We start from the raw sequence: 13,569 nt of genomic DNA on the forward strand, positions 1-13,569 counted from the left end.
AGGGTGGAAATCGTGGCACGAGGATAATGCTTGCACCTTTTTTTCTATGAGCGTTGTTCCTTTTCTTTCATTCACAGTCGGCGGATCTTCCCTGGTGGCACACAAAGGTGCCTCTCTTTCCAAATCTATCCTCGATCGATCGAAATTTTTCAATTTATTGTACCTTCCATTTTTCTTCTCATCGACGATGGGTGGATGGTGCACGTGTACGGCAAATTTTGAATACGAAGAAGACGACACTTTTCAGAGATGGAGATCTCTCTTTTGGAAAGGGAAAATTGAATATTGGAAATTTTACGATTAATTTTTTAATCGTAAGGCATTTGTGCGTAATAATGGAGGGAATGATCGATAAAATCGAGTCGAGCGAAACCAAGTTTCTCCGGCTTCTCCCTTTCTCCCACGATCGCGGATCTCCCGCCGATCGAGCTCGATTATCCGTTCGTATCGTGTATCGAGGCCAGTTTCCTTGGAACTTGTACATCTTCGGCGTTGCGGGCAGGAAGGAGGAAGGACGCGAGAAGGGTGAGAGAGGAGGCGGGCGGCCGAGTGGTATGAAAATGATTCCCGGGCAGGAAGCGGAGGTTCACCCGTGATTTAATTCCCCGTTAAGTAAAAGCCCGTACTTCCTGATCGATTATTCGTGTCGTCAGATCGGCGTGGAAATCGCGATTCAATCGGGTTGGCCCGATTAGACACGACGAATTTCCGATTTCCATCCGAGACGTTTCTTCTTTTCCTTTTTTTTTTTTTTTTTTTATTATCATTATTGTCCTTTTGTCTTCTCATCGCGTGACCAATTAATTATGGACTCGATAGACTCTGGAGGAGGATTATTCAACGTATCGTATCGTACAAATAAATCGAATAAATTTTTTTTTCTTTCGATTAGCATAAATAAATAACAAATAAATAATGATACGCTATTGTGCGTATATAATTCTAAATGTAAAAGAGAGAGAGAGAGAGAGAGAGAGAGAGAGAGAGAGGAGGGGGAAAAAAGAATAAACTGATACAGATATCTCGGTTATCGGGAAACAATGAGCAAAGGCTCCGTAACGAAACGAGCCAGGATAATTATTTCAGATAAGAGTGTGCATCATAGAGCAGATACGCTCGATATAAAAAAGAGAGAGAGAGAGAAAGTTAGCGACAAAGTAGCGCGTAATAATCTACATGGAACGAAATCGCAATTTCGATGTCGAGAATCAAATATATACGTATATACATATATATTTTTATCGGGATTCTTTCATACAACGGCGGAACAATGGAAGAAGGCTCGTGACCCGCGACCAATCGCTGCTACCAGCCAACACGAGTGTGTTGGTGCACGCGTGTAGACGCGACATAGCGTGGGTAATCGCTTTGATTCCGCGAACGAGAACGGATATTAGGAAATATCTCTGCCGTGAAAAAAAAAAAAAAAGAAGAAAGAAGAAGAAGAAAAAAGGAAAAAAAAAAAAAAGTAGAAACTAAAAAGCCGCATCCTCCACGATGCACGCGTATACACGATATCGAATCGTGCAGGCGAAACCCATTTTCTGTCGTTTCGTTCTGACTTTTGCGCAACCTTGGATTTCCTTCCTTTCCTTCCCTCCCTCAGATTTCTCTTCTTTCCGGATTCGGAAGGAAAGAAATTCGAGGCTACGTCGTTCTCTTCGAAGAGAGAGGGAGGGGCAGAGGGAGAGTTGATTCGAGCGAAACTTTCGTCCCGGAGGACAGAGATTTGGCTTTTCTTTCGTTTGGAAGAAGATAGAAAATTTGAGGACGAAGAGTAAGAAGAAGGAAAAGGGGTTGGTCGAGTTTCGTATTGGCGCCCCTCTGAAACGGTAGGGATCGGTTTGATCCGTGGATGAATCATGGCAATCGTCTCCTTCGCAATAATGGACGTAATAATAACGAAGCACGGGTAAGATCGTTGGTCACGATTATGCTCGCGGCGCTCTTGTACACCGGAATGGTAAAAAAAAGCAGGGAGGGAGCCGAGTGAGGCTTTGCACGCGCGGCTAACGCCGCCTCGCTGTGAACGTAATTGGCTTAATGACACGGAATTCTATAATCGCGTAACCGCGAGCATTAATTACCCCAATGCTCGTCCCTCTTCGCGTCGCTCCGCCGCTACTTGTGTGTAAACAAAACGCATCAATCGTAAACAACATATCGTTCGAATTGGATTAATTGGACAGAACAATATTTCGTCGAAACTTTGTCAAATTATTTTTTATCGTCCGTCATTCGATCGTCGATATTCGATTACAAAGCTCAGAATTCGAATGATCTGCTCGAGAGCAGGCGTTGCGTTAAATTTAAACCCCTCCATCCCCTCTTTCGACCTTTTTCTTCGTTTCCATTTCGATCCCTTCGATTTCCCAACCGAAAGTGCTACGGAAAAATTGCTGGGATTGTCGCGCGAAGGACGAGGGATCGCCGACTTAATTAAAAAAAAAAAAAAAAAAGAAAAAGAAAAAAAAAGTGATCGCGGAAAATGGTGGCAGAACTGAGGAAAGTTTGTTCCGTTTTCCATCCAGATGTCGACGCGGCGAAGGCCTCTCTGGAGAACGTGGCGGGCAACATGTACGAAAGCGTATGCGTGCCAGATTTAGGTGATTTCTTGGGATACCAGAGCGGCGGCGGTGGTCACCAGGTCGCGACGCCGGAACACAAGAGTCCAGCGACGCCAGCGAGTTCCGCAACCTCGAACTCGTCGGGCCCGCAAAACGGCGGAAACCAAGCGGGGGCCCCGTTGCAACCACCTTCCGCCTCGGTCTCTCTGCCCTCGAGACAGTATCATAACGATGGTAAGTCTCTCTCTCTCTCTGTTTCTCTTTCTGTTTATCTTCTGTCTATCCTCTCTCCTCCGTTTCTCCTCCATAGAAATAGAACGAGGCTCTCTCTCTCTCTCTCTCTTTCTCTCTGTTCCTCTCTTTTCTCTCTGCCTCTGTTTCGATCGTGTACGCGAGTGTATGTAAGTGGAAAGTACACAGGGATTCGCGTCGATATAATCGACTCGATGTTGTAATTCATGGAAATGAGACACTGGTCGTTCCAAGGTATCGATCGATTAACGTTGAAAGATCTCTGGATCTTTGTTGTATCGAGGTTAAGATATACATAGGTTCTCGTTGGACGCGAGGCGATAAATCAGAAGGAAGCAGGGGTTGAACCTGGTGGTACAAGGTTCGTTTCCTTGTCTTTTTTCCGTCTTCCCCTCGATTCTCCCTGTGTAAAACTGCGGCCGACGATACGAACGTTGAAATTCCGTTGTCGTTGTCCGCGTCAGGTGTAGGCAGACGGAGTGACATTCGGTGTAAATCTCTTGCAGCGTTTCCCAACCGATCCGTCTTTCCCACCCAATTCCTTCGAGGAATTGTAAGCGTAAATCTCCACCTCCGAACGATTCCAAGGAACGAATCTTAATTGAACCTCTCTGCCCGAACCATCTCTACTTCACGTTCTACCATATGGTATATACCTCCGATACTCGTTCCAATATATTGATATATTCGAAAGCGATGGACGATTCGAGGAGACGACGCTACTATTTCGTATTTTCAAGTTGGGAAACGCTGACCGGAGAAGACTTGCAAGAGCAAGTCCACCGTGCGACAAGCCGATTTATTTATTTCCCCGATTGCGGGCTAAGGAAAGCGTTGCGAGTGGCGGGCGCACGGAGGAGTTTCTCATTGTTACGTCAGGGTGGGTGATACCATCTCCCCGCGTTTGCACGTGTTGCCACAAGTCTCTCATTATCGTCGTTGCGTTCGCCTTCTCGTTCAACAGTCCTGGTGATCCTCGTTCCTCGTCGTGGAGAGGGGGGTGGGTGGCGAGCGACGATTTCACCCACCCATTTTTCCGCGATCCTCTCGAAGAAGAAAAAGAAAAAGAAGAAGAAGAAGAAGAAGAAGTCGGCTCATTAACCGAGACTCGCACCCGAAGCACGGGGCGAAGGGTTGGCGGATTGCGATATATTCGCGGTGCGCAATTCAAACCGACGTGATTCACCTTATTCTCCGCTGTTTTCATCGGCTCTCGACTCTTGACGCAATTCATTCAGCCGAAGGACTTCGCCGTTCCACGGACGAACAATGGAAAAATTCGAGGGAGCAAATCGAGGTCTCGTTCATTCATTCGACCACGATTTCTCGTCGCTTCGTCCATTTTCCCATTTTTCTTCTTGCTAGTTGGGCGTGGAAATTGTCCTCTAATCGATGCATAAAGTTATTTCCTTAAATTTAATTTCGAAAAGTTGATCGTGGAAATTGGATCCTCCAATCGACTCGTTCTATTGTTAATCAGGATAGCAATTACATCGAACAAATGAAGATCGCTTCAATTTAAAAATTACTTTACTGGATTTTCTTAAATTTAATTTCTAAAAATCGATCCTCCAATCGACTCGTTCGATTCTATTAATCAGCAATTAAGTCGAACAAAAGATTGTTTCGATTCGAATTTAAAAATTACTCCACTGGATTTCCTTAAATTTAATTTCTAAAAATCGATCCTCCAATCGACTGATTCGTTTCTATTAAGGATAGCAATTAAGTCTAACAAATGAAGATCGCTTCGATTCGAATTTAAAAATTACTCCACTGGATTTTCTTAAATTTAATTTCTAAAAATCGATCCTCCAATCGACTCGTTCGATTCTATTAATCAGCAATTAAGTCGAACAAAAGATCGTTTCGATTCGAATTTAAAAATTACTCCACTGGATTTCCTTAAATTTAATTTCTAAAAATCCTCCAATCGAGTTCGATTCTATTAAGGATAGCAATTAGATCGAGCATATCCGAGCAAACGAAGATCGCTTCGATTCGAATTTAAAAAAAGTTATTCCACTGGATTAAATTTAATTTCGAAAAATTGGAGAAAAATTGGGGGGGGGGGGAGTTTTGAAAGGTTCGCTCGCGTGGAATCGGCGACACATGGATGACGCGCGTGGTGGAGGGGGGAGGGAATGGTGTGCTCGGGTCGAATAGAAGCGAGGAACACGGGAGAGCATTACGAGGCGAGCGTTCGTAGCGTAGGTAACAATTACCTAGCCGGGGGCCTTACGTCATTGCAGCAGTGACCGTGGGTGAACGAGGGAAAGTCGGGCCCTCTGCACGCTTCGCCGCGGACAATGGAGACGACGCCGGCCTCCGTTGCCTCTCTCGACATCCTCGCGTTTAGTCCAATAAAAAAATCCTCCTCCCGATCACTCCCTTCCCAATTTCGGACTTTGACCCGACTGTTCCACGCGATCGAACGCGATCCCTCCTTTTAATTATTATTAACCTATCGATATCGAAAATGAAAAATCTTTCTTCGCCGCGCAGCAAAGATAAAGTGATGAAAATTTTCTATTGAAAATGTTTTATCTCAACCCAATTTATAATATCACCATAAACGCGCTCATATTTTTATATATTTTTGCATATCTCGTCCATTTTGCATACAATAGAACACGCTTGCTCTTACAGAAACTTTCTACTTTATTTACGTGTTTAAATATATAGCATAATATATAAATATCCTACATCATAAAAACCGTAAGCCCCTCTCTCCGCTTCGATCGAATATCGAAGGATATAAGAAAATGAAAGAAGAAAATTGTCGCGACGAAATTAATTTTCATTGTTGGCGCGCGAAATCGAACAATTGTATTCACCGGCGATGATGATTCAGCGATCGGTGGAAGGTTGTAGGATTTGTTTGCTTTACAACGATCCGAGGCGATCGAACGGACGATATAATAAACGGTTGGAATAAACGGACGAATTATGCGAGGATCCCTCGGGTGGAAAACGTTGCGGAGAACGTTTTGTGCACGAGGTAACGTAACGCATCGGTTCCATGAGGAGGAGGTCGAAAGCGAGGATGAGCGAGAGTCGAACCAGAGACCTCGAACAGCCGCGATACATAACGTAACACGGTGCTCCGGCAAGCAGAAATAATGAGTCTATTATACGGTCGCCTGTGTTGGTCGTCTTGCAACGACACGTTCTATACTTGCACGCGCGTATCGCGATACAGTTCGCCAATCTCGATGGAGGAATTCGCGAAATCTTTCTTCCCTCCTCCTCTCCTTTTTCTTTTTCATCGGAAGAGAATAATATAATCGTTGGAATAAAACCGATCTTATCTTGCCAATATCTTATACTTTATCGGTGAAATTAATTCGTCGAATGTTAAGTCGGTAGAAGAAAATAGCGTCTCGTTAATTCGTTACTCGAAACAGAATCTTCTAAACAAGATTTAGAAAATTCTATCGCGATATTTTCGAAATTCGATGCAATTTTTGTTAACACGATTCCAATTCCAATGTCGAATCAAGAAATTCTGTCTGATTTCGATATCGATATCAATGAAAAAGAAAAAAAAGTAGAAGAAGAAGATTCATATCGTAATTCAACAAACCACCGACCATCTACCGATGAAACAATATTTCGAAATCCTGAAAGAATCCAAATACAATTTCGAGCCTCCATCTTTCGATACATATTCGATACATATTCGATTCCTCGAATACGTAATTCCTCGAATATCGAATCGAGCCCTAGTAAAAAAAAGAACATTTCCAAAATTGGATTTTCAAAATTCGATTCGACGATACTTTTCGAGGATAACGTTTGACGATGATGGTTGTTTCCGTTGGTCACGTATACGCGTCGCACGTGCACGAACACGGCGGCCGCTTGTGCATAAATTAAAAGCCGGTGTCGAATCCCGTGCGCGCAAAAGCGATTCCCTACGGTTTACTGACACCCGGCCAAAAAAGGCACGGCCATCGTGACGCCATTCGCTACGTTTATGGAAAGGTTAGTCAATCGTGCCGACCGGTACAATGATTATTTGTTAAGCAACCACCGCGTGATAACTAACCGAGACTGGCCACACGGCATTTTGATCGCTCTCCTTCCTCGCGCTTGCGTGTCCTCCGCCTTCGATAGGCCTTCTTCGCGCCCCGTCCTCCTCTTCTCGCCCTTTTTCTCCTCCCTGCTTTTCAACTCGTACTTTAAGCCGCACGTGTGGAGGAGAGATCGATCGACCTCCCTTCCCCCTCCATCTGGGTCGAAGGGTTGCTCGATATTTAGGATATTGGATGTCACTGGAACGAGTCGGAAATGGAGTGGATTTCGATCGAAGCTCGTTTAAACGGGGGGATCGATATCCTTTGAAAGAGAAGAAGATCGAAGATGGTGTAAGAAATTATTACACAGCTTTCCAAACGGTTCCCTCCCGCATACGTAATTAGAATTTCACAAGGTTCCATAGAGTTAACCGAACAACTAAATTATACTACATATATTCGTTCGCGTAGCTCGAAAATTATTATTTCAAAATTGTCGAAGACTCGAGAACCAGAGTTTCGTTTCGATCGACAATCGATGCCTAATTCTAAGAAAGCTTCGAAAGATTTCTGGGGGCGAAAAGTAAATAGTGCTTGCGTAAAGTCGGGGTGCGAGGAGATCGAAACGAGCATGCGCCACGATTGGAGAATTGTGCGCGAGGCCAACGTGGAACAAGCGTGTCTAGTCGGGGATGAAGGATCCTGCGAAGTAGAGGATCGTCGTGGAGGGATGAAAAGGGAAAAAGGCGTGCAGAGGAGGGGAGGGGATGGATGATGGTTGTTGGCGCAGGTTGTATTCATTCACTCGTTCATTCATAGTTCGTACACCGCCTCGGGGGCCTACAAAGCCTCTGGCTCATTCAGAACTCACGACACGACCGCTGTGTATATGTATATGTTTTCTTTTTTTTTTTTTCGTCCCTTCTTCCTGTCCGTGTACGTACGCTCGTCGTACATCGTCATCGTCGTCGTCGTCGTCGTCGTCGTCGTCGTCGTCGTCGTCGTCGTCGTCCTCGTAAGTCGTAGTAATTCTCTCCTTGCCTCGTGGTTTTCGTCCTCCTGCTGATCGTTGATTGGTGGCTCGTTTCAGAGAGGAGAGAAACGTGAATAGAGATGGATAGATATAGACGGTATAGGAGAAGAAAGGGGGATGGAGGGAGGGGAAGATTGGAAGGGAGAAAGAGAGGAATAGAACGTGTGCGAGCTCACGTTACAACCGGAAGCCGAGGCAACAAGCGGTGAAAGGAGGGAGGGAGGAGTCCTACCCCAATATTCCGGGGAGCGAGATAGTTTTATAATGTCCTCGAGTGCTCCTCCCTTAATGCACCCTTAAATGCAGCCTCTCTCGAACCGGGCTCCCGCTTCCCTCCGTGTGCGTGCGTGTCACGGGTATTGTTGCTCACTTCGAGAGCGTTCGAAATCGAACAGATGCGAGGAGGAAGGGAGAGGAAACTTGTAAGATCTTGTACGACCGCTTTTAGAGGCGAGTACGTTAAGATACGAACCTCCATTATGACCAGGTATTATCGATGCCTCCACGATTTCTTTTCTTTTTCTTTTTCTTTTTTTTTTTTTTTTTTTCCCTCCCTTCTTCTTTTTCTTCTTCTGGAAGTATCCCCATTTTAAAAATTTCCACCAACCGGTCTTCGATCGTTTTCCAATTTTTCTTAATTCTGAGGATTCCTGAATTTCACCAGAAAGAAGAGATACAGAGTTTTCCAAATACGTAGAAGAGTTCGATTCTCTACCTCGTTATTTCTATCTCTATTTTTTGGGTCGAATCTTCTTTTCAAGCGAACTAGTTCCAAACTCTGTCAACTCTCTCGAGAAACAATTCCAGCCAGAGAATGGGGAATCGCGAGGCAACCCCCTTGGCTCGAGTCGAGGGACGGCGAAAGACGGGGAAAGGAGGGCGAAGGGACAGAGGAAAGTGGGGGAGGCGCGGAGGATAGAGGCGGAAAAGAAAGGACAGAGGAGACAGAGGAGACAGAGGAGAAACGAAGGCAAACGCGAGAACAGAACAGAAGCGGGAACTGGCGCACGAACGGTAAAATCGTGCGGAGAAACGAAGGCACAAGGCGCATCGAACTCTCGTGTCCTTATTGTGCGATGCTCGTAAGTCCCATTACTATTGCCGGCGGACTATACGAGAAGCGAGAGGCACGAGGCGTAGGGGAGTGAGCGCTTCCGGTCCCCTCTGCATCACGTGCGAGCCCGCCGAACAGAGAAACCCCCGTTTGCCTCGCCTCTCTTAGCATCCGGTCTCTCTGCGCCTCCCCAGCCAGCCCCCTCTCAAAAATAGGCTAGGCCCTTCGAGTTGCGACCTCGTGTTATAACCGTATGTATCACCACGCGTCGCCTCTCCGTCTATCGCTTCTTCTTTTTTTTTTTTTTCACTGCTCCATCTTGTTAGATATTTCCCTTATTTTTATTTCATTGTTACGTTGTAAAAGTAAAACGCGAATGATCATATATGAAATATTCTTCAGAGGATAATAAAAAGTAATTTTTCTTTACTTTTTAAACGTATTTTTGTCCTTTAATGAGAAAGGGAATAGAGAGAATTGTGGTTTGTGATAGAAATGATTCTTTTTCTTTTTTTTTAAATTCTTGAAATTGAAATAGGTGTTTAAGTGAATAATCTGTTGTATGTGTGATGAACATGTTAACTTAATAGATTCCGTATTGAACAGTTGCAGTTTGTTGGTAAATTTAATGAAAACGTTTATCTTTCGATCAGTTGAGGATGTTGTTAAAGTATGGACGAAAGACTCGACATACCGAGAAAAATATTCGGAAACATTTCGATGTTATCTCTAGTCCTGCGTATCCAATATTTCAAACGAAATTACACGATTCACGTTGTTATAAGTTGTTGAATTCGGCTTTCCCGGGTGGTTTTCGCGGAAATGACGGGAGTGTTAAGCGTAGAATTAAAATTCAATTAGTCGCGCAACGTAAACAGAGGCGCGGTTCTAAAGCGTCGAGCGAGAAACGAGATTCCTCGTTGAAACTACGTAGATCGAGAATCGCGATAGATGTTCCCGTAATACGCGACATCGCTAAAATCGCACCTTAACAATTATATACTTGTATTCGCCTTTGTTAACCGAGTACAAGAGTACACTTACGTATCATCGTGATCATTACAATAATACTTGGATCATTACAATAATCCAAGTTTACGATACCTCCACCACCAGCCGCCCTTTAAAAGTGGACCCAATTCCATCCAATTCACGGCTCTCGTCATTTCTAATTTACGTTTGCCCATAAACGAAGGCACGCGGTTAATGGTCGTACCATTGAAGCCACATAACGCATAAGCGTGAAACCATTCATCCCGTAACGCTTTCCCGTAAACGAACCAATTCCGAGTATCCATTGAGAGTGACTCAACGCTATAATAAATCGACACGCTTCTCTCGAGATTAAACCAGAAATCCATCTTCCAAACGATCGACAATTTTCCAAAGGATCCCAACGTTATCTCGCTCCTTCTCGAAACTCTCGACGAATCTTGTTAATCTCGAACCTTGAACCCACCTCTTCGAGCTACTTCGAGCTACTTCCACATTACCGCGAATGATATACAATAGCGGAAAATCCGTGAAGTAGCGTTCCCAATCGCGCAGAAAATATCGTTTCGGTGGCAGCAGGTGGTTGAAGCTTCGAGGGGGCGTTTGTGAACCCCTCCCCACCGCTATCCCCACCACGCCTGCCCGTCTCCCCACCGCGGGTTCCGTATTTATCCCCCACCAGCGCGCCATTTCCCCCACCAACGGGCCATTCCGTGTGTAGCAACGAGCGGCAATGTGGCGGCGAACGAAAACGCAGTACGCAGCTGGTTGAATCGCATCTCGCCGTGGGGCAGGGAGGGGGTAAGGTTCGCGCGTGGCGGGGCGGAGGGTAGGGTGGGAGGGGAAGGGACGGAAGGGAGGTCGGTGCAGAGAACCGGAGAGAGCGGAAACGGTGCGGCGCTTCGTCACAGTGACACGCGCGCTCACGTCAAGTGGAGAGTGCACGCGAGAAGGAAGGCAAGCCAGGCATCTCTTCTACGATTCACGATTCGCGCCTCTTCTTCTTTCTTCGATATTTTTGTCCTGCTGTGTTGTTAAAAAAAAAAAAAAAAAGAAAGAAATCGCGATCGTTTCTTTCCCCCTCTCCTCACTTTTCGTCCCTGTTGGTGTTCGGTGTTCGAGTTTCCGCGAACCGGTGTAATTTTTTTTTTCTTTTTTTTTTGTCTAAAGAGGACTCTCTCCTCGAGAGGTTCTCAAGTGTTTAGCACGACTTTTAGTTCTCTCTCTACGTAGTGTGGATACATAGTGACGAAGAAGATTATTCGGTGTTCTCGAAAAGCGACCGGGGTGTATTTACTCGATCGAAAGATTGGATCCGGATAGAAGAGAAGAGAAAAGGGGGGTTTGTCCCTCGAGGCTGCTTCTTCCCGTGCTTCCTGTGACACACCTGTTGCGCGAAACGCCGCTGTACTCCGTGCTTGGAATACTCGCCCCCGTTATCCGATCTAAATCGGATAAATCTTTCTGTGCGCGTAAACGATCGCTCCGTTTTCTCCAGTGTTTTGAAAGAAAAAAACAAAAAAGTGCAAAGAAAACTGTAACTGTATCGTGTTAGATGAACAGAGACCGTGTCAAAGTGTACCCCATCCTTGAAATAATCCTAAATTCACCTATTGCAATTCTGTGATACCTCTCCCCTCCCTCATAGTGGATAAACACACTATCTCTGGTGTCGGGACGCTGTTCTCTGAATACCATCGATGATTCCATTTCTTCGGGAAAAGTGCGTTTTACCAAGGATACCACCGGTGTACCTTACTCTCGACCAATTTCATTGACCACGACTCCAAAAACAAGTGAAATATATACATACATATATATATATATATACACACATACACACACGTATATCTATAAATACGCAAGAAAGAACCCCCTCCAGAAACGCGTCACGGATTATATTAATAGCTATGCGAATCGCGAAGGTGCAACGTTTATTATACCGCGAAGCCAGCACCACGAGCGAACGAATCTCATGCTCGTCCTGAAATCCTGATCGTACGTCTCCCGTATCCATTGCTCGTTCCGTGACACCGGCACGGCGGGCGACGGCGAGGGAAGCGGTCGCACGAATGCGCGCGTGCATCGGCGCGAGTAGGCGCGCGTGGACGAGCGAAGCGGCGGCGGCGGCGACGGCAGAATCGGGCGAAGAGGGATCATCATCAGAGGGGCGTCACGGCGGGCGTCGCGGGCGTCGAGACGTCGCGGCCTTCGGGGCTGGCGCCGGCCATAATAGTCGGCACGTACGGGAACCATTCGGATCATCTACTCGGTCAGGCGACGAGTAGCGGCCCCGCTGCATCTTCGGAGATGGTGCTCCACATGCTCGACACGCTGATGACAGGCCACGAACCGTTCTACGCCGATTACCCCTCTTACCAGGAGACCGACCCCCTCACGCATCCTCACCACCAGCATCCGCATCAGCACGCGATCGCGAGGAACACCGGCATGCCGCCGGTCACCTTGGACGCGACTACTCATACGCCAGGTACACCAACGACGAATAGTTATCTCTTCTAGTTATTGGAGAACCTCTGGTTTTGGGTTTGGAAGGAGGTATCTGGAAGGAGGTATCTGGAAGGAGGAGGCGTTTCGATCGAGGTTTGGGGGATGTCGTTGGGGTTGGATTGGATGTCGAGGAATTTCGTTTTTCTTGGTAACGTGTAATTTGAAATTTGTGGATGGTTTTATCCGTTGCTAGTTTCCACGAGTTTTTGGAAACAGTGATTTAGGTGAAGGATTCATAATTCTGTCGAGGAATGGCATTATTTTTAAAAATAGTTGGTTAGGATACCGATTAATCGATATATCGTGCGGTTTCGAGAAACGATTTTCTTGGATTCGTGTTTCAGATATATCAGGATTTGGATAAAGTGGTTAGTTTCGATAAAATATATTATTCTTTGAAAAGAATTGATTACGATAATATACACGGACGATATCGTTTTGAGGGATAATAATAAATTATAATTCGGTAACGAATACCTTTTCTAATTCGTTCACGCAAACACTTTCTACGTTCGATCGATGTTCCCCAACATCCATCGTCCTAAGGGTCAATCTTCGTCCACGGGGATCAAAGTTTTCGGTCAATGATGGTTAACGCGTCTCGTTCAGCCAACTCGTGCCGCTCGTGCCACCACGATGTGCGGTTAATTGGCCATTTGACCAAGGTCAATCGTCTACGATTGCATTAAAGTGCATTACCGGTGTGACGAGACACGAAAACGTTGAATGTAAAACGGCGATCGGATTCGCGCTTATCCATTTGGCCACGATCAAACGAGCCATTTCTTACTCGAAACGGAATAATCGAGATTGAAATAAAACGTAATAACGTGAAATGTATTAATTCTGAAACGATACTTAGTTGAAAAACGATACTTAGTTTCGCTGTTGTAAAAATATATCGCAAATACGAACCATCGTACAATATATTTCTTTCTTAATTGTACATCAGTTGAAAATAAAAAATTTGTTTGATACAAAGTATGACAAACGATTGAAAGATATTCCGATGAGTGTAATTCGATTGGAAAAAAAATACCGCGGAATTACAACATTACGGACGAGGAGAGAAGAGAGAGGTTAGAAGCAATGATCGATAATAATCGTTGTGCCCGGCCGCATAATGATCCGTAACTATAT

At 45.3% G+C, this 13,569-nt stretch overlaps 1 protein-coding gene across 5 annotated transcripts in view; it reads left to right on the top strand.

The window, feature by feature from the left end:
* The window catches only part of LOC122711881 (ETS-like protein pointed), a 117,385-nt gene that overhangs the window by 94,938 nt on the left and 8,878 nt on the right, over positions 1–13,569 (top strand). For 4 of the 5 annotated variants that reach the window (XM_043931037.1, XM_043931036.1, XM_043931038.1 and 1 more), the window contains one exon: positions 2,532–2,801. The exons of the other annotated variant lie outside the window; for it this stretch is intronic. In XM_043931037.1, the coding sequence (XP_043786972.1) occupies positions 2,532–2,801 (270 nt within the window). The remainder of the gene's footprint in view (positions 1–2,531; positions 2,802–13,569) is intronic. 5 annotated transcript variants of the gene reach the window in all.

This window comes from Apis laboriosa, unplaced genomic scaffold, assembly GCF_014066325.1.
Source record: "Apis laboriosa isolate Shangri-la unplaced genomic scaffold, ASM1406632v1 scaffold18_cov149, whole genome shotgun sequence".
NCBI lineage: Eukaryota > Metazoa > Arthropoda > Insecta > Hymenoptera > Apidae > Apis > Apis laboriosa.